Genomic DNA, 13,059 nt, shown 5'->3' on the forward strand with positions numbered 1-13,059 from the left:
CTTTTTTTTTTCCAAGACAGTATCTTAATACCTTCATACTATCAAACTTCTGGTCTCTACCTCCTGGGTGCTACAATGCCTAACCCCTTAGTAATTTTTATTGTTGAGTCAGGGTCTCTGTAGCCCAAAGCTGGCTTGGGACTCACGATGTATCAGAGGATGACCATGAACTTCTGATCTTCCTGGTTCTATCCACCCAAAGCTGAGATTATAGGTGTGTGCCTACTCCTTAACAACGTTTTAATGAAACTCCATATTTTCTTCCTTCTTTTCTTTCTTTCTTTTTTTTTTTTTTTTTTGGGGGGGGGGAGGTTGGTTTGGTTTCTTTTTTGTTTTTTTGAGACAGTGTTTCTATGTGTAACCTTGGCTGTCCTGGAACTCTCTGTAGATCAGGATGGCCTCAAATTCAGAGATAGATCCACCTGCCTCTCTGCCTCTCAAGTGCTGGGATTAAAGGTGTGCACCAGGCAAGGCTCCATATCTTTATTTTATAGCTCTACTAATTATGTAGCTAGTCCTGGTACCAGGGACACATGCCAACATGTTGACCACAGAGCCAGGTGGACAGTGGTCCTCTGCTCCCATGGCAGCCCCAGGCACCAGGAGGCCTCAGGTGCTAGTGTGGGAGCTAGAGTGTTCTGCCAGACAAGGAAGCTCTTCAGAGACACAAAGCATATGCCATGGTGGGCCTGGCAGCTTGGCTGGCAGCTTGGCAACACTGGGGTACAGAGTCCCATTTATGCCAGAAGGCCCAGGGCATATCATCTGACTCTGCCCCATATCACTGCAGGCTGGACTAGGGGCAGGTGTATAAGTCAGGCAGACCAATTATATTCTGACTGCCAGGCTTCATTGGTTAGCCCCAGTTCAGCATTGCTGGCTAAGAGGGACAGGAAGTCCTAAGCCTGGTGATGAGTTCAGATACTCAAAGGCCTGGTTACATGATACTCTCCTCATTTCTTCTAAACCAAACTGTGGGATTTGCTCCAGAGGCTGGAGAAGATGGGATTCTTGGGTTGGGGATTTAGCTCAGTGGTAGAGTGCTTGCCTAGCAAGCGCAAGGCCCTGGGTTCGATCCTCAGCTCCACCAAAAGAAGAAGAAGAAGGAGGAGGAGGAGGAGGAGGAGGAGGAGGAGGAGGAGGAGGAGGGGGAGGAGGAGGGATTCTCAGGCCTGGGAAACATGCTAGGGAAGACCTTTAAAGGAAGTCTCCTCACAAACAAACAAACAACAACAAACAGACAGAGAACCATCTGGCTGGAGGCTGATGCAGCTTTTTTAGTAAGAGGAAGGCTAGCAGGTGGGGCTGGCTGGCAGTCCCTGGGGGGGGGGGACGACAGTGCAGGGGAAAGGAGGCTGGGGTTCAGGCCCCGGGGGTTAAACATCCAGGTCGGTAACACTTGACTTAGTGTAGGCTTGTGTTTTTCGCTGCACAATGCCAGGGTTAAAGGTCGCCCCCAGTGGCCAGTGGCGGACTACGTGACGGTAGGAGGCAACCAGGTGGTCAAAGTAGTTGATGTTGAGTTTCCGGGCAATGTGCCGGCCCAGGAATTCCATTTGCTACGAATAAGTGAATGGCAGCCAGGTCTCCCTTCTCCAGATAGGAGGATCCCCCCACCCCACCCCCCGTCCCACCCACCCCCACCACCAGCATGCTCTTTAGATATCCTTTCCCCTTACCCAGGGATATCCCTACCCCTGCCTAGGATCCTCGGTGCTCCTGCACCCTTCATAGAGTGGAGGCCTCACTAAAGGAAGCGTGCTCTATTTCCCCTCTGAGTGAAAGATAGTCCCACTTAAGAACTCTAAGCAGCGGTTATCTCTTTGGGGGGGATGAGGCGGGGGGGGGGGGGGGGGGGGGGGGTGCAGGACCTACCTCATAGCGCTCTGACAGCTGCACCAGTACAAGTGGCTCTAACTTGTGACCACAAAGGACCAGCTGGAAGAAGCACCTGCCATAGACTAGCAATAGACAAGCAACTAAGCCAGGGCCCCAACCTCCCAGAGCCTAGGGGTAGGACGGTAGGGATTGGGCCGCCAGGGTGGGAACGTCCAGATGGACTCTATTGGCCCTTCCCAGCTCTGAATCCATGTCCCTCTCCCTCTACCCTCTCGTATCCCAGACATCACCATCAGAGCTGAGTGTTAGGCGCACGTAGATCAGATGCATTGGCCCCTGACATACAGTTCGGCCACTGATGGAGAAATGGTACATGCCACGGGTGTGGTTCAGCACTAGGCGGCGCCGGGGCAATGAGGAGATCATGAGCCACAGGCCTATAGCCATGCCATAGGCAGGAAAGCACCAGGTCTCCTGCTTCTCCACCTGTAGGCACCAAGGATTAACAGGGAGGTGAGTGCTGGCAGCTGGTTCCTGTGTGGCCCTCACGCAGAGAGCTGTGGGGTAGGGTGCAGGACCTCTGACCTGTTTCAGGCTACCACTGCAGACCAAGACAAGGCAGAAGATAAAGAGCAGCATCCCCTTCCAGAGCGTGTCCAGGAAGTACTCTAGCACAAAGACTGAGGACAGCATGATCCGGCACGTAAGGACAGCCAGGAGCTGCCCCCATGCGTTGGACAGTACCAGGGATTTGGGGGAAAGAGCCCACCCAGTTGGAGGTTCTCCATGCTACTACAGTGCCTGCACCCACAAGTGCACCTGCCTACCCTAACCCATCCAGGCTTCAGCCCGCCTCTCCACTTCTAGGAACCTGGCCACGCCCAGTCCCCCTGCCTACCATCTGGCTGTTGCTGTTGGAAGGGGAAAAAGCTGTTGTGCTTGAGACGCTTGGCTAAGTGGCGCTCAGTAGAGAAGACTCCTAGGGCCCAGAACCAGAAGTGCTGGGCAATGGCAGACGTGGAGAAGCCACTGGTCTGTTCCTTGGGTACCTGGTTGGGTAGAAGTAGTCAGCATACGCCTTGCCCACTGCCACCACCCACTGCCTCTATACGGGGCTCCCACCCGAGACAACTCCAGGGTGGCAGTTCAGGAAGGAACAAGTGCTGCCAGAGAAGAGAAGGGCAGAGAAGTAGACAGCAGTCCAGGCTGGGCTGCCTGGGTTCTAGAAGTTCAGGGCAGAGGATTCTAGAAGGGGCCATTCTATTGACCACACCTTTCTAGGAAGCATGCCCTCTCTGGTCAGTCTCCACTACCTGGAAGGCAGCCTGGATTGCTCATGGCTGGACAGCCTAAGTCAGTACTGCCAACATTGCCAACTCACGGATTCTAGTGGCTGATAAAGGCCTCTCTACCTATTCCCCCCATCATTTTACACCCTGCTGCCTACCCTATCCTCAGATAACCGTGTTCCAAGGGTGGAATTCACACAGTTCAAGGGGTCAAACCCTGCAGTGAGCAGACACAGCAAACCCTTGGGCTAGGAGACTAAGAGCCATTTCCACATACACAGGCCGGGGCTGCTGTAGCCTGCACTTCAGGTACGACCTCTGTTTTTCATCCAACAACTCACTCTAAGGACCATATGTGGTGGTCCATGCTTGTAAGCCTATCACTTGGGAGGCTGAGCTAGGTGGATTGCTGTGAGTTTAAGGTCAGCCCGGGCTACACTGAGTTCCAGGCCAGCCTAGATTAGTGTGAGCAGAGTCTCAAAGAAAACAACAAAGGACCATACAGAATGCTTAAAAATACTTTATTGTAACAAAAGCTCAAACATTTCCAAGTGACAAGGGGCAGGGAAAAGGCTGGCAGGTGTCTGAGTTAAGTGGACTATCTGGAGACTAGTGGGTTTGTAAGTAGCTGTTCTAGGCACCACTGGACTTCCTCCAGGCCCCGGTAAGCACGCTTCAGACCCCTGGGGAGGCACCGGCAGGACTCCAGATTGAGATACAGCAGCCCCGGGCAACTGCTAATCACAGAACTGTGGAACAGGCAGGCCATGGGAAAGTGAGCTGTTGGCCAGTGAGCCCTCTCTGCCCTCACTTTACACCAGACCTACTACCTCTAGCCACCCAGGCCTAAGCTTAGTTCTCTCGATGTCCCCAAGTAGGAGTCTGGCCAGTGCCTATACTCTGCTTGGTCCCTGGAAACGTGAAACCGGGAAGGACACCTCTGGTTCCCCAAGTCAGATATGGCACCAAGCAGGACGAGAGTCAAAGAGGCAGAGAAAGAGGCACTGACCTGACTGTGCTTGGTGTGACTCGGGTACCCCTTAGGTTGAGGGAGCACAAGGCTGGGTGTAAGTCCCCAGAGGTGCCAGAGAAAACGGCTAGGGCCTGTTCCAGGTCTTTCTCGCTGAAGCCCTGGCCACTGAAGTCCAGCTCCCTCAGGGTGTGATACCACTTCCGGGTCAACAGGGGGCTGCCTTTCTTAGCCAGAGTCAAGCCGTCAGACATGCCATACAGGCCCAGGTAGAGTTGCTCCAGCTCTGGGATGAGAGAACTGAGTGTGAACAGGAGGCAGGCAATGATTCCCACATCCCATCTACCGCGCAAGGCCAGCTGACCTTGACATGGTAAATCACACAGGCCAGTGGGCGTGATCCGAGCACAGCCTCGAAGATCCAGCAGGCGCAGTTTGGGGGAGCAATGGAGCAAGCGGCCCAGAACCTCATTGCTCACAAAGTTGCAGGTGGAGCCAGCCAGGCAGAGCTCCTCAAGGCTGGGGAAGCCTGGTCCTTGGGGCACCCCTCGTCCACAAGGCTTGGGAAGCCAAATCAGGTTCAGCAGTCGTAGCACCTGTGAGTGGGGAGGAGGGGCAGGCTGCAGACACGTTGCCAAGTGGCAAGTGGGAGAAGGCAGAGCATAGATACCTGTAACTGGGGGCAGCCTTTCTGCAGAGCCTCCACAGGCAGCTGCAGGGGTGTGCTGTTGCAGTTCATGCCAGTGCTGACCTCCAGGACTTGGAGCTGGGGGCAGCAGCTGCCCTGTAATGGGTGGGGGAACACACTAGTCAAAGGCCTGGCAGTTCCCATACAGCTCTGTTCCTGCCCATTCACCAACCTACCAGCAGCGCACCCAAGATGGCTGTAGTCTGGGAACTGTAGGTCAGCCACAGCTTCCGCATTCGGGACCCTGCTTCCTCCAAGAAGCTCACCACAGCTGTAGACTCTACCTAGGGGTCCAGCACGGAGGTGTGTGTCACCTACTTCACAAGGGCCCAGGCTTTGTCAGGGCCCTTTGGGGCATAGGACTCACCATGGAATGGTGTAGGTCCAGGCTGTGGAGCTGGCAGCAGGCTTTAGCTAACATGACCAGCGTGTCAGCGGTCACGCTGTGGCAGTCTGAAAGCTTGAGGAAGGTAAGCCGAGGACAGAACTTGCTAACCAGCTGGGGCAAGAGAGAGAGGCCGTCTGGGGTTGGGGAGGGCAGGTAAAAGCCTACAGAGACAATGGACGTCCTAACAAGCCCATTCTGCCCATGCTAGGCCCACTTGGGTGCCTTTTCCTCTGTCAACTTCCTACCTAAGATGTCAGACAGAACTGAGCGGGCAGGCAGACATCTCTGTGGGGCAGCAGCACCAAGGGCACTCCCCGACAGTGAACAACTCAAATGTCACAGCTGGTGTTCAGGGCAGTCTCAAGCTCTCACCTCCAACACTGGGTGTACTTGAGACTTCCAATGGATGAGGGTCAACCTCTGGAGCTGTGAGAACCTGGGCGACATCAAGGCCCAGTTGCGCTAGAGTCCTCAGGCTGCCCCCTTGGGCCAGCGTCCTCCCTACCCAACACTGATGCGCAGAGGCACAGGCAGAGCAAGGGAATGACAAGGGACCCTCACCGATTGGGTATGAGCCACTCCAGGGAAGCAAGGAGCTTCTTCTCTGCTTTAAGGTTGCCCTTGGCAGCCCGGCCAACCAGCGGGGGTGACAGAGTCACAGTGTGCCAGAGTGCAGGATGGGAGGTGGCTTCATGCCAGCGGCGGCAAACGCGTGCAGCCCTAGGAGAAGAAACAGTTCGCTGAGAGTGCATAGCTTTCGGTGAGCGATGCCTACAATAAAGTGTTTTAGGAGCAGCATATCTGCCCTTGCAACTTGGAGCGCAGCGGTCTGAAAGCCAGGCTTTGGGGGCTCCAAGTGGAGATAGGTGCCGGAGCACTCGTGTATACCCGTTGAGAAGCTTTGCCCTCTGCCTTGCAGCTCCACCTGCTCGGTGCGCCAGTCCATACCCCGGCAGGCGCTGTTAGCGTACCTGCCAAGAAACGGCATGGGCCCATGAGCCGCAACCAACAACCCGAAAATATGCACCAGGACTTCTAAGGGAATACGGTCTCCCCAGCCGGAGTCCGGGCCCTGATCCGGCGACGGCTCAGGCCGGGGCTTGGCCCTGTGCTTGGCAGCCGCCGTGGGACCGCGAGTCGGGGGTCTCGGAGCGCGGCGAGGGGCGCGCCTGTGCGCACGAGCGCGGGTAGGTTCCAGGTCCGGCAGCACGAGCAGCATGCTGTCCGCTTGCTGCAGGTGGTACCCAGAGCCGCGAGGTGCCAGCCTGTCCCACCACCAGTCCTCGGCCGAGCGGGCCCGCGCGTCGGCCCGCTTAGAGCCCCGAGCTCGACGCCGAACTCGCCCAGAGGATACAGGAGCCATAGCTCCGGTGCCTCCGCTAAAGCGGAAGGTGGGTGGGTGGGCTGGGAGGAAGGGGCGTGGCCCCCGACCTCAGCTCTTCCACTACACTTCGCTTCCGGGGGCGGGACTTCCGCCGCGAGGACAGCGGCTTTGCGGGCGTCTTCCTCCAGTTCTGGGGCTGGGGTTTGGCTGAGCCCCGGACCAAGCGGCGTGCTCCTGGTGCTGGGCGGGCATCTCCGGCGCCACGGCCCAGATGCACAGCGCTGGGCGGTGGAGGCCTGGGTAAAGCCAGCGGGCCACGCCCCTCACCGACCCGCGCCGGTTGCCTTGGAGTTCGCTGTGGTCCTGATTGCTCAAGCTGCAGGCACTGCTTGCTCCTTCGCTGGTCCTCCTCCCCAGAGCCACGTTTTAGGCCAGTTTCTTGCTCTCCCGCTTGCCAGTCTTGCTCTGTGAGGTCCCGGTGCAGGTTCCTTGGTGCGTGCAACTCTTGATCTATCTGCCTCCTCCCTACACGTGCCCTAGCCTTGCCATTTGTTGACCTCAGACCCCGGTTCTGTCCACTCGCCTTTTGGTCTCCTTCCAGGAGGAAGAGGTTTGGCTCCTCGTGTAAGCCAGAGAAGCTTCGGACCTACGCAGGGGAGAGGACTGTTATCCTGCCCCCTTTGACCTAATGGCAGCACCTCCGCTGGGCCGACTGGTGCTGACCCATCTGCTGGTGGCCCTCTTCGGCATGGGCTCCTGGGCTGCGGTCAACGGGATCTGGGTAGAGCTGCCAGTAGTAGTGAAAGAGCTCCCGGAGGGTGAGTGAAGAGAATTGGGTGCCGGTGGGCTGCAGGTGCTCTTGGTTCCTTAGCCTGGGGGGGGGCTTACACAATCTCCTCCCCCTCACTGCAGGTTGGAGCCTCCCTTCGTACCTTTCTGTGCTTGTGGCGCTGGGGAACCTGGGGCTGCTGCTGGTGACCCTGTGGAGGCGTTTGGCCCGCGGCAAGGGCGAGCGGATCCCCATCCAAGTGGTGCAGGGTCTAAGCATAGTGGGCACGGCCCTGCTGGCCCCTCTGTGGCACTATGAGGCCCCAGTGGCAGGGCAGCCCCACTCAGTGGCCTTCCTGACGCTGGCGTTTATATTGGCACTGGCCTGCTGTGCTTCAAATGTCACTTTCCTGCCCTTCCTGAGCCACCTGCCACCTCCCTTTTTACGGTCGTTCTTCCTGGGCCAGGGCTTGAGCGCGCTGTTGCCCTGCGTGCTAGCCCTGGTGCAGGGGGTGGGCCGCCTTGAGTGCCCGCCTGTGCCTGACAATGGTACCACTGGGCCTCCTATCAAGGTGTCTCCCATCAACTTCCCAGAGCGCTTTTCTGCCAGCACTTTCTTCTGGGTGTTGACTGCCCTTCTGGGTACTTCAGCTGCTGCCTTCCAAGGTCTCCTGTTAGTACTGCCATCTGCACCATCTGTACCCATGATGGGTCCAGGGCTCCGGGTAGGAACACCAGGAACAGAGGAGGAAGAGGAAGAGGAAGAGGCCTCACCTTTGCAGGAGCCACCAGGCCCGGTGGCAGTCACTACTCCCAGCTCAGACCCTAAGGCCCTTCAACTGCTCTCTTCCCGAAGTGTCGGTCTCCTGGGGCTCCTGGCTGTCACCAATGCGCTGACCAACGGTGTGCTGCCCGCCGTACAGAGCTTTTCCTGCCTGCCCTATGGGCGCCTGGCCTACCACTTGGCTGTCGTCCTGGGTAGCCTCGCCAACCCCCTTGCCTGCTTTCTGGCCATGGCAGTGCTGTGCAGGTGCACATGGGCCCCAAGCCCCAGAGGGGAGGAACTTGAGGTCAGCCGGGCCCTGGGACAGCCAGTCCTGAATCTCAGCCCATCCTTGGCAGGTCTCTGGCAGGGTTGTATGGTCTCTCTGTGCTGGGCATGTGCTTTGGATCCTACCTAATGACGCTGGCAGTCCTAAGTCCCTGCCCTCCTCTGGTGGGCACCTCTGCAGGTGTGGTCCTTGTGGTAAGTATAATGGGGGCATGAAAGAGGAATAGGGCTTGTCTCAGAGCAGGGGGATTTCGTGTTGAGCTTGCCGCTGCAAAACTCCCCTCTGCCCCCACTTCCAGGTACTTTCCTGGGTACTGTGTGCAGGTGTGTTCTCATACGTCAAGGTGGCGGTCAGCTCCATGCTGCACAGTGGAGGCCGGCCAGCTCTGCTTGCAGCTGGTGTAGCTATCCAGGTGGGCTCTCTGCTGGGTGCCATTGCCATGTTCCCTCCCACCAGCATCTACCGAGTGTTTCGAAGTGGAGAGGACTGTGTGGACCAGTGTAAGCCTTGAACCTGGGACATGTGGGACTCACTGGGTCTCCAGCCGGAGACTGCCACATTGTCTGAGCCCTGTGGCCCAAGGTGGCCTCCCCACTCACAGATACACTCGTGGATTTTGCACACTCCATAAGAGACCTGGCTCTTGAGAAAAAAGACCAGGATGAGGACCAAAGAGCAGGTCTGGAGCCAGGGATAGGTTGGGGCTATGGCCTTCACCCTGGGACCTTTGTGGGATTTGCACAATAAAACATTTCTATCCAGTGAATTGTTAATCCCATGAGCACAGTTGCCTGTACCAGGTCTGCTTCCCTCTGTAGGAGTTGAGGGTTTCTGATCCTGTGGAACTGGAGTTACAGACTGCTCTGAGATGCCATGAAGGTGCTGGGAATCGAACCCAGGTCCTCTGGAGCAGCAGTAAGTACTCTTAACCACTGAGCCTCCTCTCCAGCCCCAAGAGATGGTTTTTAAGGTTCCAGCTCTCTCAGGATTTTTCAGCTTGAGAGCATTGCTTACCAGCCCTCCAGCTCCGGTAGTCGAAGCCCCCCAGGTTCTGTTCAGGTAGACACTTTGTAGCTATCCTCAACCCAAACTCCTGCACATGGCATTTGCCCCATGGGTCTGTAGGGTCATTTCTGGGCTGGGTGGTTCTAAGGCTCTCACACAGAGGGCTGGAGCCTCAGGTAGAACTGGAAAGATCCTTTGAACCAGGAAGATTTGGGGGTCATGCCAGGGCAAGGTCTGATTTTCTGCCTTCTTTTCCTATTATGGCACAGAGGAGAGCGGCCTGTGGGGGAGGCAAGACACCAAGTGTGTCCCAGAATGACTGGGATGGCATGAAGCCGCATTCTCCCAGGAGGCTTTGCTCTCTTCCCCCACCTGGCTCCCGCACCTTGTCAGACCACCTGAGCAGGGGGAAACCTCCCTGATTCCCTGTGGCTCAGATGTTGGCTCAGAGAAGCAGGGGTGGCTTGGCAAGGTGGGCAGGTACTAGAGGCCTGCAGGGGTGAGGGTGCCCTCAGGAGTTAAGTGGGTGAGACTGGTATTAGGGCTCTTGTTCCAGTGACCCTCTGCCCCTTTTGTACTTTGTCCTGGTCCCCGGTCAGCACCATGCCTGGGCCCGCCCTCCTGTCGCCTGAGGCTAGAGACTGGTAGGGCTACCTCCCAGCTCCTTTACTCAGTTCCCTCAGATCAGTAATCACGACAGCCTCTGCCCTAAGCTCACCTGTGTATCTATGCAAGGTATGCGAGGCCCAAGGGCCGAGGACAGCACGGCCCTTCAGATATGTGTTGTCTCCTAGAGAGAAGGGAAGCCAGGGCCCCAGATCCTGGCCAGCCACAGCCAGAAGTGGGCGGTTTAAGGAAGCCACTGCTCTTTGAAGTTCTAGTGCCTTCCTGCCCCCTCCACAGAAAACTGGGCAAGGGTCAAAATAACAAGTCCAGGAGGAAGGCAAGGCTGTCTGCCAAGTCCATGGGTATCCATGAGGGACAGGATAGCCCAACATCCAGGTCTCAAAGACTTCTTGTCCCAGAAGGCAGGCAGGCCCTTGAGGATTGTGTGTCACCACCGTGAATGTCCCCTTGGCCTGTAGAAGTCAGAAAAGGGCCATTTACCGGTAGCCCCTTTTCCCAGGTGTGAGGTAGCCCATGATCGGGGACAAGGCTTGTCTTATTGGGACTGAATGATGAACATTAATGTCTTGACCTTCCTGGGTTCTCAGCCCAGTAGGTCCCCAATAGCTGTGGGTTCTGATGTAACTGCAGATGTGACAACCTTTTCATTCTTTTTTGGTTTTTCGAGACAAGGTTTCTCTGTGTTTGGAGCCTGTCCTGGGACTTGCTCTATAAACCAGGCTGGCCTCAAACTCACAGAGATTCACCTGCATTACCTCCCAAGTGCTGGGATTAAAGGCATGTGTGACCACCACCCAGCAGCCTTGCATTCTTAACCTGCTCAGATCCAGCCTGATTTGAGGACGCAGGACAGTCCTTTAAGGTACACCACACTTTAATTCAGAGGGATTTCCCCAACTTCTGTGATGGCAGAAGACAAGCAAGAGAGGATGTGGAGCATCGACAGTTCAAGAAACAGCCGCTTTGGGGCTCCTGTCTCCAAGGGGCCCGGGAGGCTGCCGTGCCTTTGCCGAAGTGTTCACACAGCTTTTCCTCTCCCTTCCTTTTCTTTCCCTCCACCCCTTCTTCCTCCCTCCCTCCCCCCTCTTTCTTTCTTTCTTTCTTTCTTTCTTTTTTTCTTTCTTTCTTTCTCTCTCTCTCTCTCTCTTTCTATTTATTTCAAGTAGCCCGTTGGGCGATGTTGGCACACACCTTTAGTCCCAGCACAAAAAAAAAAAAAAAAAAGATTTCAAGTAGCCCAAGCTGGCTTCAAACTCACTATATAGCTGAGGATACACCTGCTGTGCGTGCTGGGGCTACAGATGAGCACCACCTTGCCAGTTTGTGCAGTCCTGGGGGTTGGTTGTGGAGCATTGCATATGCTAGAGACAAGCAATCTATGGACTGCGTCATGTCCTTGGCCCCTTGTGTATATTTTTCTCTGTAATTCTTTATTATCCTATGTGATTGGAACCACAGGAGCAGAGCTGAGGTATGACTCAGTGGTAGCATGCTTGTCTAGAATCTTCAAGACATGGGGTTCGGCCCCCAGCACTGCAAAATAAAAACAAATCATATCTGTACAGAAAGTGCAATAATGGTCAATGGGGAGAGAATGGGGAATCTTTTTTTTTTTTTTTTTTTGAGCTGAGGATTGAACCCAGGGCCTTGCACTGAACTAAATCCCCAACCCATGGGGAATCCTTAATGAGTCCAAAGTTTTCTTTGAAAGATGAAAGAGTCATGGGGGTGGGAGGTTTATACAACATTTGAATGTTTTTTAAGCCACTGCCCTATACATTGAAAGTGGTTAGTTAATTCTCAGTACTTGGGAGGCAGAGGCAGGTTGGTCTCCATCAGGTCAAGTCCAGCCTGGTCTATACAGTGAGCTCCAGGATACTCAGGGTTACATAGAGAGACCCTGTCTCAAAAATAAACAAAGTGGTTAAGATAGTAAACTTTGTTTTGTTTTGAGACAGCCTCCTATAGCCTAGTCTTTCTTTTTGTTCGTTTGTTTGTTGGGATAGGGAGGATCTTACTCTGTACACCAGGCTGGCTTGGAACTCACAGAGATCCGCCTGTCTCTACTACTTGAGTGCTGGGTTCAAAGGCGTGGGACACCAGACTTTGCAAAAGAATTTTTTTTTCTAGAGCTGAGGACCTTGAGCTTGCTAGGCAAGTGCTCTACCACTGAGCTAAATCCTTAACCCCAAGAATTATCTTTTAGTGCCATCAAATACTTAGAAATGAATGAATATTGTGGATGGGACTTTCTCCAAAGTAACCAAGCAGCAGGATGAGGAACATGCCTGGTGTAAGATAGGACTCAGCTGTTTGAAACCGGAAATTGCCGGGCGATGGTGGCACACACCTTTAATCCCAGCACTCGGGAGGCAGAGGCAGGCGGATCTCTGTGAGTTCGAGGCCAGCCTGGTCTACAGAGTGAGATCCAGGACAGGCACCAGAACTACACAGAGAAACCCTGTGTAGGGTTTTTTTTGGTCGAGAAAAAAAAAAACAAAACTGGAAATGGACACATTCAAGATTTTACACTATTTGGCCTAAATTCTGTGTATGTTTAAAGTACCACATAGTAAAAGCATATGTTGAGCAGAAAAATACAATATTGTAAAACAATAAGTGTTGGTTTAACATAAAGGTGTTATTTGTGTAATGATTATGGATAATTAAAATTCTTTTCAAGACAGGGTTTCTCAGTATAACAGCCCTAGATGTCCTGGAACTAGCTCTATAGACCAGGCTGGCTTCGAACTCACAGAGGACCACCTGCCCCTACCTCCCAAGTGCTAGGATTAAAGATGTGCCACCACTGCCTGCCTTAAAATTCTTTGCTTATTGTTTATTTGCTGTGTATGGTGCGTGGTGCCTACAGAGGCATGAGTCGTCTCTCTTTGGCAGCTGTGAGTCATGATCGAGAAGGATGGAGAAATATAGGAGCAAAGTTTCTGCATATTGTTGAACTAATGTGAACAGAAATTATTACACTTTGCTGAGCATGGTGGGACACTGCTTGAAGCCCAACACTTGGGAGGCAGAGACAGGTGGGAGTTCGAGCCCAGTCTACATAGTGAGCTCCAGGAAAGCCAGGAATACTCAGTGAGACTGACTC

General features: G+C 54.5%; 4 protein-coding genes across 9 annotated transcripts in view; 1 reads left to right on the top strand and 3 right to left on the bottom strand.

Annotated features, from left to right (window-relative positions):
* Positions 1-9,199, top strand: part of Slc52a2 (solute carrier family 52 member 2) — a 23,862-nt gene extending 14,663 nt beyond the window's left edge. The window contains exons 1-5 of one of the 2 annotated variants that reach the window (XM_036208541.1): positions 6,607-6,990; positions 7,100-7,316; positions 7,411-8,296; positions 8,389-8,512; positions 8,617-9,199. In XM_036208541.1, the coding sequence (XP_036064434.1) occupies positions 7,187-7,316; positions 7,411-8,296; positions 8,389-8,512; positions 8,617-8,829 (1,353 nt within the window). In that variant the 5' untranslated portion in view covers positions 6,607-6,990; positions 7,100-7,186 and the 3' untranslated portion in view covers positions 8,830-9,199. Of the gene's footprint in view, positions 1-6,606; positions 6,991-7,099; positions 7,317-7,410; positions 8,297-8,388; positions 8,513-8,616 lie in introns of those variants that run through there. The other variant, XM_036208542.1, reaches the window with a different exon arrangement.
* Positions 1,270-2,091, bottom strand: Tmem249 (transmembrane protein 249). The gene is made up of 3 exons (XM_036207587.1): positions 2,050-2,091; positions 1,876-2,007; positions 1,270-1,559 (listed from the first exon to the last, which is right to left on the bottom strand). The coding sequence occupies exons 1-3, from the start codon at positions 2,089-2,091 to the stop codon at positions 1,377-1,379; spliced, it is 357 nt and encodes a 118-aa protein (XP_036063480.1). The 3' UTR covers positions 1,270-1,376.
* On the bottom strand, positions 1,957-2,542 carry LOC118597206 (transmembrane protein 249-like). Its single transcript, XM_036208560.1, has 2 exons — positions 2,425-2,542; positions 1,957-2,325 (listed from the first exon to the last, which is right to left on the bottom strand). The coding sequence occupies exons 1-2, from the start codon at positions 2,530-2,532 to the stop codon at positions 2,104-2,106; spliced, it is 330 nt and encodes a 109-aa protein (XP_036064453.1). The 5' UTR covers positions 2,533-2,542; the 3' UTR covers positions 1,957-2,103.
* Fbxl6 (F-box and leucine rich repeat protein 6) lies at positions 2,761-6,566 on the bottom strand. Of its 5 annotated transcripts, XM_036208521.1 has the most exons (9): positions 6,146-6,566; positions 5,736-5,894; positions 5,547-5,610; positions 5,154-5,285; positions 4,963-5,070; positions 4,769-4,882; positions 4,463-4,694; positions 4,138-4,384; positions 3,634-3,877 (listed from the first exon to the last, which is right to left on the bottom strand). In XM_036208521.1, the coding sequence occupies exons 1-9, from the start codon at positions 6,535-6,537 to the stop codon at positions 3,727-3,729; spliced, it is 1,599 nt and encodes a 532-aa protein (XP_036064414.1). In that variant the 5' UTR covers positions 6,538-6,566; the 3' UTR covers positions 3,634-3,726. The 5 variants fall into 5 exon arrangements, with proteins under 5 accessions (XP_036064413.1, XP_036064414.1, XP_036064412.1 ...); XM_036208520.1 differs by lacking the exon at positions 3,634-3,877 and adding an exon at positions 2,761-2,888 and having other exon boundaries at positions 4,463-4,904; XM_036208519.1 differs by having other exon boundaries at positions 4,463-4,882; positions 4,974-5,070.
* Positions 9,200-13,059: the final 3,860 nt, after the last annotated feature.

This window comes from Onychomys torridus, chromosome 16, assembly GCF_903995425.1.
Source record: "Onychomys torridus chromosome 16, mOncTor1.1, whole genome shotgun sequence".
In the NCBI taxonomy this organism is placed as follows: Eukaryota; Metazoa; Chordata; class Mammalia; order Rodentia; family Cricetidae; genus Onychomys; species Onychomys torridus.